The sequence below is a fragment of the Sceloporus occidentalis genome, unplaced genomic scaffold, assembly GCF_023333645.1.
Source record: "Sceloporus occidentalis isolate IW3139 unplaced genomic scaffold, rSceOcc1.0.p SCAF_7, whole genome shotgun sequence".
Classification (NCBI taxonomy): Eukaryota; Metazoa; Chordata; class Lepidosauria; order Squamata; family Phrynosomatidae; genus Sceloporus; species Sceloporus occidentalis.
Window position 1 is genome coordinate 40,422,285 of NW_028316987.1, and position 18,143 is coordinate 40,440,427.

The following is an 18,143-nucleotide window of genomic DNA, read 5'->3' on the forward strand; positions in this document are numbered from 1 at the left end:
AAAGACGGGAGTTTAATTGAACAACATCTGGAGGACATACCCCTTTATCTTACCTCCCATATCCCTGGTTTAGACAGTGAAAAAGAAGTATATTCACAATGGAAAAACACCATAATCTTTCCCCCTTTGTATAATCATTTCATTGTTTATGCATCTTAAGCAGCCTATTCTATTGAATCAAACAATCTGTATTTCTTTTAAGAAATGAATCACAAAAGCTCTAATTGTTCAACTCATTAATAAAAAATGTTTTCCAACCTTGAAGGCAATCATTTTGAAAGAGGCTTATGTTGTCAGTTGTGTTTATTTATTCATTCCCCCCCCCCCCCCGTGCTACATGATGAATGTGGAAATTATGAGGTTTTGTTAAATGTGCACGAGAGAAGACTACAGAAGAGTACCCCTTGTAACGAAAAACCAAGGGGTTATGTTGGCAAGGGAAGGCACCACATCTGATGAATATTGCTGCTGTTTGTGTCAGACATAAGAGTAGATAAGCACTCAGGAGTTATATCTTATTAAAAGGTCTGAGGTATCTGCTAGTTCTTCAGTATCTTGAAAGGTATAAGTGCAATCAGCATTATAGTCTTATGAGTATACTCAGTAATGGCTCCGTCTGTCTTCCATGATGTAGAAGCTGGCACAAAGCCATGCCATCTCCTGGAAAATCCATTTCTCAATGCTGATGTCACCCACCATGGCATAGGAAATAGACATCTTTCATGATATTAACCTTGTTATTTAAAGAAAAGGAAAAACAAACAGCCAAGTAACATTAGGGGAAGCATGTTAGCTTTTATCATGTTGAGATTCACTTTGCTCTTTTATATGCAATGCTCCATTTGCTTAATGCTTATGCGATCATTGCACAGCAATTGCTTGTGCTACCTTAAAAATTTTCACTTGCCCTCAAGTAAAAAATTTAAGTGAATGTAGGACAAAAAGCTGAATATACTTATGCATAAATGAATTTGTTTAAGGGCTTAGTGAACAGTTCCTACATGCTTTAAAAATCCTACAGTCTCCTATGACTAACCTTTTCTTCTGAGACTAATTTTCCATCTTTCTCAGGTCCACATCTTTGATTTGTATGTAATCTGTTTTAATGATGATCAACAGCCTAAAACTAAACCATAATGGAATGGCATTAACTATTTAAACAGCCTAGGAAAAGTGCTGAAAAAAAGAATCTACATGGAAGACACTGTGGTTTGTCAAGTAAACTGTTTAATTACACCATCAACTGTTATGCTGGTGAGTAAGAATATTGAAAAATCTGACAGCTATCAGACATCAACATTCGAGATGATGATGCTAACTTGATGATGCTAACTTGCACATACAGATGCAAACTAGAAAAGGTCAGGGAATAAAGAGTTTGGAAGTAATAGGGCGGATCTGAACAAGGAGGAGGAGGAGTTTAAAATGTAAGAGATCACATTTTATGATCTAAAAATTAATCTGGAAATATTTCAGAATTATTTGCTTAGGCTGTACATAACCTGTAATGAAACTCACATCTTTGAATACGTATTAGCAGATAATAATATATTATAAGAAATGATGATGAAATAGAATCCTCTGCACGAGAGATTAAAACTGCAATTTAAATAATTAATGGTAAATTTATCAATGAAATGATTTAAATCATGATTGGACTCTATTTAAATTAAATCAGATTAGCCTTGTATGAAGTTAGGTGCCACTTAAAGCACCGGGACAAGTTCATCAGGACTTAACTCCCAGTCCTCTTCCAGAGTTGACGAAGGAAGAGTGAAATTTGGCACACCATATGACTTCCAGATCATATAACTGTATGTAGTCTCCCAACACTGTTTCTGTGACCCTCCAGACTTCCTGGATCATCTTTTTTCTGGCACAAAAAATAAAGATGAATTTACAATGCTGGAAGCCTCTGGAGCAGCAACTCTATTGCAAATTGCAGCTCCACTTCTCCAAGAAGTGTTTGACATTTTTTTAAAAAGTCATCATTCAAAAAATTTCACTCAGGGTTGGGAATATTTTTTTTGGCAATCTGTGCAGCCCTTGGGGGGGGGGGGGATGTCCCAGGAGCAGATATCCTGCAATTGCCCACGCATGGTGCACAGGTTATCTATCTGTTCCTTTTCTTCTTCCCTATATATGGAAGGAGAATGAAGATTGAAGCTGCATCCCCAACTGAAGAATTAACTGCAGAATCTTTAGGAGGAGTTTTAGTAGGCATCTCAGGATCCAATGAGATCCAAGGACATCACTCCACTTTGATGGCCTGCAGAGTGGTGTGGGCAGAATCTAGCCCATTTTGTGCAATCACAAAACGTGGTGTGGCATTTAATCATCGCTGAGTATTTGCTGCATCAATCTTTATTGAATGACCTTTAACTAAAAACAACATAACAGTAAAAATCATTTTTCTACTTAAAAGATACCGAGGAGTAACAGGAGTAATGTCATAACATGGCTTGGCACAATGACAGTGTATTGGAAGGAAGAGTATGTATTTAATGACAGAAGAGGATTTTATGTTCAGTGTCACTCAGCCAATTAACCTAAGAACTTAGGTGACTAAATTTTTGGTTTCATCTTTAAAAGTATTTTCCTCTTGAAAAGTCAAGATGAAGATATGGCGCACTCTATAGCCCAGTTCTATTTATTTGTCTGCAATATTCTAATAACATGAATGCAGCATAAATGTATCATCATATGCTGATGCGTCTGGATACATCCCAACCTCATCATTCACATAAGCATTCCTGAAGTGTTACAGCCTGTCACTGCTATGTTCTGAGTCTTGGGCCCAGACTGTAAGGCTTTCATCTCAATGCACAGTCAGAGGGGATTTTGTGGATTGGGTGGATCATAAATAGAAGTGAACTTGTAATTTCAGATCAACTGACTTGTCAGATACTGAACTAGAGTTTACTGCAGAATCTGCATGTTGCTAAAGAACAATGTTTCCAAATCAGAATTTAAAAATAATAGTTCTAAGACTTATGATCTGAAATTCTGAAGCCACTTAAGAAGACACAACAAGAATATTTCACTGACATCATGAAACTATTAACTAAATGAAATATGACACAAAGGTTGTTAGCTATTTTGGCAAAAGAGTACATCTGATGTGTTCTTTTACAAATTTTTTTATCACTCACTCATCTGTTAAGTAACTCAAGCGACTATACTGTATTTACACAGCTGCCAGTCTGCCCACTTTTCTCCTGACAGCATCGGCTTGCAGTCATGCCAAAGAAGACATTCAAGGTATACCAGAAGTGTTGGGACAGCATAACTTAAACTCAGCAGAACTTTAAAAAATTGTTGCGGCTATGATAATAGTATCTGTGCTCATGGTTTATTCATCCAAAGTATCCAATTTCTGATGAAATGAAAAAGAAAGTGAACAATTTGCCCTCGCAGATATATATTTCAGGTGCCTAACAAATATGGATACAATAGCACAAACAAAATTTCTACTGGTTATTGAAGCCTCAGCTCATTCCAATAACAGGTTGGAGCTAAGGCTGCATATTTGCATTCATGCAGTATTAATATTTATAATTGTATAGTCATACTGGAGAGCCAGTGGGGAGCAATGGTGTAAGTACTGGACAAAGAGAACTGGGTTCAAATCTCCATAAAGCCATGGGTGACCTTAGGCAAGTCACACCCTCTCAGCCTCAGAGGAAGGCAAGGGCAAACCCCCTCTGAACAAATCCTGCCAAGAAAACCCTGTGACAGATTCACCTTAGGGTTGCTATAAGTCAGAAATGACAAGAACAATAGTCATAATGCAAATAAGTCTGAAATATCCTGGATTCCAGGCACTACATTTAGTTCATTGTTCTGATTATTCTTCCTTATGTAGAATTGTACCTGGAAATATCTGCCCCTCCCTGGTGCATTTCTCAACCCCATAGATGCAGGAATTGATTTTTTAAAAATAATCTACTTGGTTCAGAAATCAAAAGGAACAATTGTCCCATGTGGAATGAACCATTTAAAATGTTTCCTTTATATTCTATAGCTACATTGCTAACTCAGATGGCTGCTGAGTCACTTTTTACTAGTCCATCAATAGTATTCTCTCTAGGAGCTCTCCAGGAGACAGCTTTTCCACCGTCAATCAAAAAAGAGAAACAAAACAGAACAAGACAGACAACAAAAACTAGCCATCATTCTGGGATTTTATATTACCAGGTGAATAAACACATTTCAAAGCACTTTGTAAATGCATGCACAAATCTTATAGCTACCAAAAAATAAATAAATAAATAAATAAATAAATAAAAAAGGAAGAAACTTAATGCATTTGAAAAGTAAATTATATCTGTCTCCAGAAATATCACAATTGTCTTTAGTCCTCAGCTGATATGAAATAGACTATTTAGTGAACAGTAAAATTTGAACAGATAACATCTTTACCCATCCTTTTCATCACTGCTTCTGAGTCATACAGCATGAAAAAAAGGTGAAGTGTCTGCTGTAAGTTGTACAAAGTAGCAATAGCAACATAATCAATCTTAAGTGCTGTTATGCATTTGATTTGCATAATGTGCATTATCTGGTTTGTAATTCCTATAGCCTCAATTGTTTTAAAATATATTCATTTTTATCAGTTTAGAATAGCTGGAAGTAAAGCATAATCTCAAAATACCCTGTCTTCTTTCTTTCTTTGCTCAGAATGTACTTTTCAGAAAGAAAAGGAAAAAGGTGGAAGATAATATTAGTGCTTCACTTTGCAAACTCATGTGTGTCTGTTCCCTCCCCTTATGTAACTAGAGAGGCTAGGATCCAGTAACCAGGGTCCTGAGGAGACCTGTAAAACAACTCAAAATGAGGGGTCAAAAAAGCAAGGAGAAATGGCATTTACATTAGAAGTTTGAGAATCTTGTATGTTGGGAAAGTTTATCTCATTGGCAGGATTTTGCAGAATGTGGCATGATAATACAGAACATGAGATAATCATGGATTCAATGGAGTGGCTCAGTACCTTGAGCTCACCTCCGCTTGCTTGACATTAATTCTTAGGCAAGCTGTTTGCCTTTCAACCTCATTAATTTGCCTTTTTGAGAAATAAATTTTGGCATTCTTTCTTTTGTTTGTAGCCTATGACATTGCATAGCAAATGAGTAGTGTGGAGATTGGATACTAAGTACCAAATTCTACTGATGCGTTAGGCTTATAGTCAATGGCCAATTTTAATGCATTCACAAACAGTTCCTCTTCAGTACCCATCATCATTAAGAGTGTAATTAGATTTAAGTCAAAATATTCTATTTTCAGTCTAAATGGCCAGCTCTTAGTTACCTTCTTAAAGTTTATAATTGAAACAAAGCAATATCTTTACAGTTAAAAAAATTAATAGATGAACATTTGAGCAATTAACAAGTCTAAGAAATAACATACAGCTTTAGATGTGATCTTGTTGTGAAGTTGCTATGTGCTAACTACATACTGCAATAAGTCATGCATAAGATTTTTCGTTGTTAAACAAGTCTGAAAAGATATTCAGTCCCAAATACTGTCTCACAAATAATACTGCATCCTCTTTTGCACCAAAATAGCAATAGCAATAGCAAGTACATTTCTACATGGTTTAGCAGTGAACTCAGCACTCCCTAAGTGCTTTATAATCTATAAATTAATTGCCCCCCAACAAGCTGGGTACTTATACTTATATCTACTCTAAATAAACATTTGTTCCTCTGAGACTACTTTGTGAGTTTATGCTAGGTTTATTCATTACCCAGATGATCAAAGGGCACTGTGTGATTCAAGATGCACTTCCTAGGAAGAACATCCTGGAAAGCAGAAGAAAAACTTGTCCTCTTCTGTCAAGCCAACCAGAGAAAGAGCATCTACAATAAGCTTTCTTTGACAAACCAATGAGATGAACTTGGTCTCATTCATCAAGCAGAGATGGAGACACTGCTTTAAGGTTTGCTTTTCTTATTTTTTTGTAAAAAAAATAAAACAGTATGCAAAATGATCTTGTAGCACTTTTGAGACTAAGGTCCCAAAGAGACCAGCTAGTAAGTGCAGGCTTGGGAAAGGCGTGGGGTTTGTGGCGTGTAAATGACGCACATCCTGACACCACCCGCAAGCTGGTGTCATGCTTTGCTCAGATGGTGGACAGTGTTACGATTCCCTGGCAGCATGGCGTATATATGCTGCACAGCAGAGTGTTGCAAAGCAGCTGAAAGGGTGCCCTTTTGCCGGCTCAAAAAGGAACAGCATTTTGCTGCCTTTATTTTGAGCTGGCAAACAGCTGGATCGGGGCTGTGGTGTGCAGTTACTGTGGTCCCAAACCAGGGTTTAAAATGGACTATAAATGTTTTCTTTCTGTTCTTTTCTAAAAAGTGTATAAAATGATATTTATTTGTGGTTTAGTTTAGTAGTGGTTTGAGACCAGAGTTTGAATCCCCACTTGGTCACTAAAACCCACTGAGTGAGCTTGGGCAAGTCACATTCTTTCAGCCTCAGAGGATGGCAATGGCAAAATTTTTTGAAGAAGCTTGTCAAGAAAACCTCACGATAGGTTCATCTTAGGGTAGACATAAGTTGGAAATACTTGAAAACATATGACAACAATAACAACAATAGTTGGATCCCACACTAGCTGTTCACTAACACAAAAGTGATATCAGGCCCAAATGGTTATGGAGCAATTGCCTCTTCCTACTGAAGCACTCAACAACTCCTGAGGAGTGCGAAACCCTCTGGACCAGTTTTTCAGTGCTGGGGAGGGAAGCAAAATCCTAGCACTGCTGTGAAAATGACATTTGATTTAGGCCTATATGTGGATGTGATTAAAGGTTGCCTCAGTAGCAGCATTTTTAAATTTTCAATAATGGCATCCTGAATACACTAAAAAGGGAATAAACATACAATTTATTGTCAAAAACTGCTCTAAGGGAAAAGGTTCATGATGTCAAAGCTACTTGTCAAACACGGTGCACAGCATGCTTCTATTTCTAGCTCAGAGAACTGGTTTTCCTAGAGCATAATTCTTTAAAAGAACAGTCATGTCTTGATCTGACAACAGTTCTGAATCACAATACTGCAATCCTTGTCTTCTGGTACACAACTTAATATTGTTTGCATATTCATAGATTTCCCACTTGTTTGTGAATTATCTAGAAGAAACATGACTGCCATGTCACAGATAATTAATATTTCCTTCTCTCTCATTTGAATAGCTAGAAAAATTAGAAAATATACAAATATTTCTGAAGGAAAACAATCTAGTAGAAAAAATGCCCTCTGAAATAAGTATTTACAGATGGTCTTTATAACTGTATACGTGCTACATATGAACACTAAGACTCCAAAACCAAGAAAATGAAATGCACCACGCCTGCCCTATTTGAACTAATTTTATACCATATTTCTTAAAACCTTCCACCTCTTTTTTATAAGCCTAAAACTCAAGCAAACTGCATTTCCTCCTCTTCAGACACATCCCTCTAGTATCTCCTGCCACAAAGTGCAATCTTGCCACAGTGTCAGAGTGAGAGCATACTGGCTGACTACTGATAAAGATATGGCACTAAAGAGGCAATTAAAACAACTACTCACATCTTGTGCAAATATTCTCTCCCTCACCCTCTGATACTCCTCTTCTCTCTCTTCAATTGATTTACTTCGTCTGTCATCTCTAAATGGATGAATTCTGTTTTGCTGAGCATAAAAAAAAACCAGGAGGATTATATAAGTTGTGCTCCTAAAAACTGCAGTTAAGTAACTGTCAGCTGAGAATAATAAATGTTCACTTAAACAAATGAGGCATGAGAATGACAGTGTTGTCTCCTACCTAAAGTGGCATGTGAATCATAGTATTATGCCATGTACCATACAGCACCAAGCAAGTTTCCGTATTAAATTGGTGTTTTTGGTTCTTTGTGATCATATCAATGGTTGCCATGTCTTTAGTCCACCCAATTATACTGATGGCTCCAGCTCTCTAACATCTTTAGTACTTGGTTGTATTTTGTCTTTCACTGTTAGGTACCATTGAAGCACATGTCTATATAAGTTTATTAATAAATAAAATTAAATCTGCTGTGTGAGGCAATGAACTGGAAGTACCAGTTGTCTCTCTGTGCATGTGTTATGTTCCTTCAAGTTAACTCTGACCTATGGCAATTCCTCAGGTTGACTTAGAGTTAAATCAATCCTATGGCAAGATTTATTTAGAGGAGGTTTGCCATTGCCTTCCTCCAAGACTGAGAGTGTGATTTGTCCAAGGCTGAGGGAGGATCTGAACTCTGGTTTTCCAGTCTTAGTCAAATAATCAAACCACTATACCACATTGACTACCAAGAACTACTAACTACTGGCCTCTCTATATGTAAAGTACAGTATATACTCTACCACAGAGCTAGAACCTATGACCCCTATATGTGTTGGAAAGGATAAGATGCTTTTTTTTAAAGGCAGTCTTATGAATCTTCAAATAAGATTACAGATGAGTTTGTCTGACATCCAAGATACTCTTGAATAGTCTGGTGATGGTCAACATTCTTATATATTGTAGACAGACAGTATTTATAATACTACAATTAATCAAGTGAAGAAAAAGAACATGGAAAACCAAAATGCATTAAAGCCTCATTAGTGTTAAGAAGAAATACCTTTGAGAATATTTTGCACAAGAGTTATAATTAATTCAGTAGTGTTTCTTAGGTATTTATAGGAGTAGAACGACATATTTCATCTCTCCAATGTGCAGAAAGTAAGAACACAATTAAGTTGTGTAACAGGACAGGAACCACACCATACAAAACTACAGTCAGCCTCCACTTGTAGTACTCATAGTCCTTAACCCACAGTGCCTTTCCCATTATGCTGCTTATGAGTTCTTCATCACAGTTCCTGCTTGTTAAATCCTTCTTTTATGATTATGAAAGTCAGTTATGATAAGTCGGTTATCATAAAACAAGTTACTTACTGTAAAACAAAAGAGGAAATAAAACATGCCATTAAATGAATGAGGCAAAATGGCATTCTGGGAATGTATGATTCCATATTATTCCTTACAGTGCCAAAACATCCAAATGAAGATATGCACAATAGCTTACCTTTTTAAATAAAAGCACTTCACAACCAACCCAATTTTTGAATTCTTGGCTTAGTGTTGAATGACTGGATACATTTTTACTGGATTTCAAAAGAGTCTTTCCAATAAAGCTTTAGATACTTTTTACACCTTATATGCTTTTAATAAAAGGCTGTTAAACTAGCCAGTTCCCAAAACATTTGTGCATTGGCATACTGACAGCTTTAATAATGCAGAGTAACATGACAAGCAGCACACAGAAGAAGGTTTTTGCCACATCCATGCAAAAAAACAAGCAAGTAAGCATTACTTACAATAAAACATGGGGATGACAGAATCTGAAATTGGAAGGATTTTCCCCCAAGTGAAAACTTGTATGTATAGGATTACAATATCCATCTGGTCTCCTTGTAATATTCCCCCTCCCTTGATGACTACTATTAGTCTATATTAATTGATCTCTAACCAGGTTCATGACTACAGAAACAGGAACCAGGGCCATAAGAGTCTTCGAAATACTGGCCAAAACACAGCTGACAATAGTTTCCACATTGGCTTGGGAGCCCTTTGAACATTCCAAATCACCCCTCAACATGCAGCATTTCCTGTGCCAAGCAAAACTACCCATGCAAACTGCCATGGCTGAAACAAATATGTTTAGCTTGATGCTATTCCACTGTGTGCCAAAAATTAGGCAGAAGGAGCAGGAGAGGGGGATACAGGAGCAGGAAAGGGAAGTAGCAACAGAAACAAATGGTCAAGAACACCAGTCAGCCCACTTCCAAAATAAATAAATAAATACGATGAAGAAGGAAAAGAAACCAAAGAACAAATGCCAGCAACTTTTGAACCAAGAACCAACCTGATTGTCGTCTTTATCAATACTAGAGTTATCTCGCTTCAAGATAAATCGCTTCTGGGATTCTTCACTTTTTTCATCTTTTAAATGTTCAGAAAACCTTTGCTCTGGTCTGCCAGCAAAGTAAAACATATCAATAAAAATCCACTTGATTTCACTTTAAATTTGTCAGCACTCTTTCTAACGGATGGATTTAGTGCAAAATTAGACCTCAGTTGTGGTTGCTGATGATGATACCAATGTACTGCGTCTATTCTAACTGTTATTGCTATAAATAAACTTTGATTGTGTGTAGGGAGAAAGCTGAATTTAAATGATCAATCCTTCTGATGTTCACTCACTGCAGGACCAAAGGACACAAAAGCAAGCCTGTATGTGGCCATATGTGTATGTGGCTGTAGGTGAATACTGTTTATGAATCTGAATTTCTAATAATCTTTATCTCCAGCTACAATGAAATTTAGTAAAGCTTAGACACATTAATAAGCCAGAACAAAATAGAAAAGAGTCTTTTACATACGTTCTCGGGCACAGTACAGTTGGCCATTCTTATACACGGATTTTTTATATAGTACATGGATTCAAGCATCCATGGTTTGAAAATATTTAAAAAAGTATAAATTTCAAATAACAAACCTTGATTTTTTTATTTTTTATAAGGGACGCCATGTTGCTATGTCATTATATTTAATAGGACTTGAGCATCCACGGATTTTGTTATCCACAGGGGATCTTGGAACCAAACCCCAGCGTATAACAAGAGTCCACTATATGTTGAACAAAGAACTGGGATAGGGAAGAAGAGTTTGATGCTATTTTCCTTAAGAAAATAATTATTTAGCAGTTGGCAAATTGGAGAAATATTGTTCAATATTGTTACACTGTATAAATTCGACAATCAATTTTAAGTCCATCCAAATGGTTATTAGACATTACTAGCTGATGATTTCAAATTTCTATGCTCAGAGGCAGAGATAAATTGTTCTGTGCTGTTCCATGACCTTGCTCAAAACCAATATGGAGAGAAGTGTCTCTTCATATCAAGCTTACAATTGACATAATTGCAGGCTTGGGGAATGTTTTAATCTTCAGGACCTTGCTCATTTTAGTAGGTTATTAACAACATAAGATTTTGCATTTTCTGCCAAAGCTTCATTAAGTGGCAACTTGGTCTGAAAATTATAGAAACACATGTTTTCTCTAAATGCATGTTTTATTCAACCAAATGCATTTATAAAATGGAAGAAAAGGTGTGAAGTGAAGGGTTCTTTCTCTGCTTAGTACACATACATTATTTCCACAAGTATTCACAGGAGACAGACAGAATTATCAACAGAACTAAGAAAGTGAAGCTCATATAGAACAGAGTAATGCATTCAATCTCTGTGCAAATTTCCTGTCAGCATGAGTAGCATGACAAAAGGGAAGGGTTGGAAGTAGTCTTGCTGGAAATATCTTTTTAAAGCAAATTCTGAAAACTATGGCCTGTTACAGACTGCCAAAATAAAGCTGCTTCGGTTCTCTTTGGAGGTATGCTGTTTAAATGATGCATGCATCCTAAGAATTCGGAAGCTGCACCAAAGCTGCACTCCAGTGCTTAGGAATGGAGTGTGGCTTTGGCGCAACCTCCAGACTCTTAGGACGCATGCATCATTTAAATAGCATACCTCCAAAGAGAACCGAAGCAGCTTTATTTTGGAAGTCTGTAACAGGCCTTAGATTTCTTTCACTCCTTTCAGTAAGAAGTCTCTCTCTGTCTACCCCTACAAGTATATATAGTTAGCACTCTGTATCCACAAATTCTGCACCCACAGATTGAAAATATTCCTCCCAAAATCCCAAGAAGCAAACCTCGATTTTGCCATTTTATATAAGGAATACCATTTTACCATGCCACTGTATATGATGGTACCCAAGCATCCACAGATTTTGGTATCCATGAATGTTCCTGGAATTGAACTCCAAAGAATACTAAGGACCTACTATAGATTAAAGTTTATTCCAGTAACAACCCTTGTTTTCTTCCTTATTTTTCATTTTTTTGTTGGAGTTATTTTTATTTATTGTTTCTGTTGACAACAATAAGGTATCTAAGGTACAGTGCGCCCTTCTTTTACGTGGGGGAATCTGTTCCGGACCCCGTCGCATAAAAGAAATAACATGTATGCTCAAGCCCCATTACAAGCAATGGGGCTCGTGCTTGCGGCAGTGAGGGGTGATGGCAGTGAAAGCAACATATAATGTACCTGTATATGACGCGGGCACACTGTATAATGTATACTACATAAGTAACTTCTGCCTGGTATCAGATGAAATGTAAAATGAAGTAAGTCCTAAATCCAGCCACGTAAATCTACAATTTTATTCTCAGAAATGTTTGGACTGACTTCAAAGTTCTCCCTGATTCCTGTAGGTTAACAAGGGAATAATGACTCTCCCTACTGCACAGAAGACAGCCTTTATTTTTAGCTATCTGACCTTCAAGTCTATCTAATACACCATGTAAACAACCAAAAAAATCATTTCCACTGTAAGAAAGAGGTATGACTAACCATAAAAAGAAGAGACTTTCAGTAGGAATGCAGTGATTGGCAAAGTAGCTTTTATAATGTAATTGTAACTAAGTGCCTGCCCCTGCATTTTTAACTATGCTTGACCTAAAATTGCGCAGTTCATCAAATATTTCACGGTGTACATTACCATCTCAGAAAAATCATTTTATTTAGCAGCCTTAGAAACATACAATCTAACATAAACAAACCCCCTTGGTATATTACCATATATACTTGACTATAAGTCCACCTCATGTATAAGTCAAGTGCAGGTTGTTGGTTTTTTTTTTTTTGGGGGGGGGGATTATGGATTTTGAAATGACCCTTGAATAAGTTGAGGGTAAACCTTATTAACATGCAAAAAAGGATCTAAATGATGAAGCAAACAGTGCCAAAGAACCTACAAAATTCTGGCAGGCATAACTGTTTTGGCTCACACTAAAGGCTGGATGGAAAAGAGACTAGAGAGGGAGGTCAGTGCTTCCAGGACAGATTGCACTCTTGCCTTTCAAAACGGGGTGGTTCCCTTTTTTTAATAAGAGTTAAAGTATAGTATGTACATAGACCCCGTGGATAAGTCGACCTATGTTTCTGGGGTCAATGTTTTGACCAAATATTCTAGACTTACACATGAGTATGTACAGTAAGTGTACTGTATATGTTTTACACTATCTGTGCCACCTGTAGAAACAAACTTCTGAATGTGGGATAATTATTTCCCTTGTGTGTGTGTGTGTGTGTGTGTGTGTGTGTGTGTGTGTGTGTATATATATATATATATATATATATGTGCAAGAAAATAAGGTTACAGATTTGTACAGAGATTGTTAAATTATTCAGAAGTTTATATATGAAGCACTCCCTTTTCAATGGAGAAACAGCTACATGACCTTCTCTGAATGTAACAAAGCATTAAATCACAGATATATTGTATGTTTTTGACTGGATGACTCAGCACTTGATGATTCACTGTTAAACATGCAAACTCCCTGCTTTGCAAAGGCACTTCCAAAGGATATGAACACTCTTCCAATGATGTGACCTCTGATGCGTGTTTCTCACATGCAAAACATCCCTTGGTCATGTTTATTTAACACATTTCCATCCTACCTTTCTATAAAAATTATCTAAGCAGTTCACATAAGATACAATAAAATAAAAATTTTATTGATCAAAGTATGAGTTGACTTGAAATATGGTAAAAACAAATCCTGTACCCTAAAATAAACCTAGGAGACCTATTCTCCAGCGAAGTTTGTCACCAACAAGTTTGCAAGAAAAGGGAACAAAATAACCTATATGTCCCACAGTTTGTGTTCAATTCTCAAGAGAAAATTAAAAGAAAAAAAATGCAAGTAAAAAAAAAATCTCTAAAGATTTTCCCATTGGTTTTTGGCTATTATTATTTGAGATTAACCCAAGGGTATGCTTAGAGTATCATGGTTTATGCACTTATTGGGTATCATCTGACACCCTGAGACCGGGAACAGACAAAAATTAGCCAAGTAAAAACCATTTCGAAATCCAAAGGTGCTGCAGGTCTATTGTTGAAAACAGAAAGGGATTTGTGTTAGGAATAGAATGACTATATGAAAATATTTAATCTTTTAAATGGTTGAAATTGTATTTCTTAATTGTCAAGAAATGTTGACAAGGAGAATCCTGAACTGATCAAAATCTTCACAGCTCTGCAGAAAATTCACACCTTTTCATTTTTGGTGTTGTTTCTTTGTACAGAAAACAGCATTTTTTTACCCAGAAACAACATTTCTGCACAGAAATGTGATTTTCTACAAAAAAAGAAAGATTTTTTTTCATATAGAGAAAATCCTGTTTTCCATGAGAAACACATGCAAAGTCCTGAGCTATGCATAATTTTTAAAAACTGTGTCCAATTTTCAAAAACTTGTTATACATTGCTTTTTTAGAGATTGAAATTTGTGAAGAATTACATACATAAGTATATATACATAAATGTGTGTGTGTGTGTGTGTGTGTGTATACACTGAGCAACTCTGATACACCGATGGAGGAAACGTCATATGAACCCATCCACCCCCACAAGTTAATAACAGAAAAAAGGATAAAAATTAGGGAGAGAAAAAAAAGAGTAGCAGAGGATGTACAGGGAAAGAAATTATGAAGAGCATATGAAATAATAGCCATTTAAGACTTGGAACATTTCCAAAGACAAAAAGATGCATGCTGCAATAACTGAAGCTCTGTTAAACAACCCACAAGGAGCAAAACCATCAACACAAGCAAAACTGTAAACAAGAATCAGAGATTATGATGTAATACATCCAGAATAGTTTGTGGAAATCTGTAGGGACAAAAACATAATCACGAGGAACATAACATTCAATATGGGAAGAGATATGAAGGTTAAAGAATAAAGTTTTCTTGTGGAGAAAATTAGTCCACCGTCATAATTACAAATAAAAGGCTGGGGTGATAAATAGATAAAAAGATAAAAATAAAGATAAAAAGATAAAAATAATATGAAGTTCTTCTATCAGACACTAATGAAAGTAACGAAGAGCATGAAAATGATAAGAAGGAAAATCAAGACCAGACACCATGATCCAAATTTGGTGTGAGGACAATGGATTCAACTATTTACATTTACAATCAAGTATTTACAAATGTTGAGCATCTCTTTCCAAATTCCAGAACTTGAATGCTGTAGAAAGAGAGACATACTGAATATTTCAGTCTAATAACCATTTCTAGATATGTGAGAAATCTTCTTTAAAATGAGCCCTTCTTTTCTATCTTATATTAACATAGGGGCGAAACAGACTGCCCCTTTGTGCTGGCTTGGCGGCGGCATCAGAGAACAGTGTTTAGACGCCGCACACTCTGATTCTGTCCCCAAGCTGGCATCATACTGCCCACCTGACCACATGGAGGGCAGCTTTCAGCACTCTGGAGGTGTGGTGTTTATAAGCTGCATGCCACAGGAGCACCGCAAAGCCATGACGGCAGTGGAAAAGTCGACTTTTTGCTGACTCAAAAAGAAGCGGCATTTTGCCACCTCTTTTTGGGCTGGCAAAAAAACAGAGTGGGGCTGCAGTGTGTGGTTGCCGCGGCCCTGATATGGCTTTCTCTGGGATGGCATCAAGCTGTCCCTTCAGAGCCATCAGTTTGGGCCCATAGTTTTACAAACTTACATCAGTTTCGTCTATATTGTGAGATTGTTGTGAGGAATGTTGGATATATTCTAATAAATGTAAATGAACTGAAATTTAAGAAAATCTCAAACATTTCTGTCAGGCCTCACTTTATGATCCCTGATCATATTTTCTTTCCCTTGCAATAGAAGCCACATCAATTTTGTTCAAATGGATTCTCCACTATTCACAAGTTATTCATCCTATCTGCCAAGATGTATCTGGGCCCATTTTGATTGCCACCTCAATTGAAACTGTGTGCCATTTTGATTGCCATCTCTGTTGAAACTGCATGCCGTTTCCACATGCTTTAAAATCTGGATGTATTATAAAAGTACTGATCAGTGATTTCTGCATGTGGACTGGACCTGATAAACTTGATAGCAAGGCCAATATGGAGAAGAATTCTGACTACAAGCCAAAAAGATTGGTAATGAAAGTTGTAAAAATTAATACAGCAAATTTCTGTGAAATGATTTGCTGAAGCAAGAAAACCCCATTAGAAGCAACACTGCTGAACGAGGACAATGACTGCCCAGTGTGAATGCACAATAACCAGCACACATTCCCCCTCCCCAACAAAGTAAACACAAATCTAATTATAAGTGCACACCATCAGGAGGCTAATTGAGCTGAACAGATTTAGAGAAGCGCTATGCAGGTTTTTCTAATTGATTTTGCTGTATTCATCTCTTCCTCCCTCTCATGTCTATGACTTCTATTTATCTTCCATTCAAACTGTCATTGTTTTTTAATCATACTGACTTGTGTTGTCATGGCCTACTGTGGTACTGTATCACTTGTTTTCATGCATTATATTTGGTGTCCAGTGTCCACAAATCGCCCTTTTATATGTTGTGTCATCCCATTTTTAAAAACAAAAATGATGAACAGAAATTTGTAAAACGAGCCCCACAGGTATGAGTGTTTTTTCTATGACAGCTCCATCAAATACCACATGTCACCAAGATGAGATAATGAGATGATAAGGCACAGTTTGAGGTGTGGCTTACATAGCCTAACTACTGCCGAGAAAGTGGTGATAGATACCTACTTTGGAGATAAGTGAATATGACTGTGGGCTCCTCCAGGAGAGGGAGAAAGTGTCTGTAGACTGCTGGAGGTTGCAATATTTGTTGCTATAGTTCTCAAGGTTTTTAAAGAACTATATCCAAATGTTATTTCTGTTTTCCCAGACTTTCCCCAGCAATTCTTGGCACTAACCTATTTTCTTCTCACCCTCAATTATGTTTAACCGCAAGGCAGAGTTGAACAAATAAATTATCATTCTCTTCTCTCTCTCGTTCTCGTTAGAGTTATAGTGCTATAGTGCATCAATGAAGTGGCAGATAGGAAAATTTGCCTTTCAACCTCCCCCACCCATCGCCACCCCACCACTTTTTTTATAAAAGCCTTTGGAAGAGCTTTAGTGCACATTCAAGATGTTGCTACAAGAAGATCCCCTCAAAAATGGAACAAGCAGATTCAAAGGCAACAACAATCAGCAAAAACCAAAGTGCTATATCATAAGAATTCACACTTCTTTAGACTAGTCTGGAAGTGCCTTGAGGCAACCAGACAAGAACAGAGATATGTGTACCATATTCTCTTCAGAGTACACTCCTAGGTTTGTAAGCTAAACATTGTGGGCTTGTTTCTGAAGCAGAATGAATGCACTGGTTATTCTCTGATATTTTGCTTTTATTATTGAATTCTATAGATTGATGTGCACAGATAGTTTTCACATCTTTCAATTCCTTCATGCATTTTTGCCTTCCACCTTTCTAATGACAACTACATCACAAAATATGGAGTATGCATAATCTAAAGGATAACTGTTTCCCAAAATCAGATTAGACCAGGAAGTATGAAGTAGTTCAGTTTGCTTCAAAATGCAGCCCAAACAAAATGCAGCTTGGCCTCGTGGCAAAGTGGTTTGAGTGTTGGACTCCAACACTGTGGACCAGGGTTCGACACTCTACTCAGCCATAAAACTCACTGGATGACCTTGGGCAAGTTACATACTTTCAGCCTCAGGGGAAGACAATAGCAAACCTTCTCTGAACAAATTTTGCCAAGAAAACCCCATGATAGGTCTGACGTAGGGTCACCATAAGTCATAAACAACTTGAAGGCACATAACAATAAAATCCCCTGGTCTTGTATTGTCCTGTACAGTCAATATAGGCCAATAGACCAAGGCTGGGATCGGCCAGTCTGGATGCCAATCCTGCAGTTCCAGATTGATCCTGGCCCCAAAGGTTGTTGTCCCCATCTAAAAAGACCAGCTGTTTGTGGCAGAGTTTCAAACTCTAGCCAGAAAACTGCTCACCCTGGTACCCCTTTCCCTGCCGCTTCTGCCGCATTCGCTATGTAGGCCCTAGTTCCTGCCTGTGATGGTGGAAGGGGGTGCTTAGCCATGTGGATAAAGCAAGGCACACTGTTTCCACCCTTATGGGCCATAACAGTGGCACACAGTGGCAGCAGCAGGTAACCACAAA

At 37.2% G+C, this 18,143-nt stretch overlaps 1 protein-coding gene across 14 annotated transcripts in view; it reads right to left on the reverse strand.

Moving 5' to 3' along the window:
• The window catches only part of ARPP21 (cAMP regulated phosphoprotein 21), a 251,859-nt gene that overhangs the window by 67,760 nt on the left and 165,956 nt on the right, over positions 1 to 18,143 (reverse strand). For 12 of the 14 annotated variants that reach the window (XM_089532674.1, XM_089532679.1, XM_089532669.1 and 9 more), the window contains exons 10-11: positions 9,921 to 10,029; positions 7,579 to 7,680 (exon numbers count right to left, since the gene is read on the reverse strand). In XM_089532674.1, coding sequence (XP_089388800.1) covers positions 7,579 to 7,680; positions 9,921 to 10,029 — 211 coding nt within the window. The remainder of the gene's footprint in view (positions 1 to 7,578; positions 7,681 to 9,920; positions 10,030 to 18,143) is intronic. The other 2 variants (XM_089532683.1, XM_089532682.1) reach the window with 1 other exon arrangement.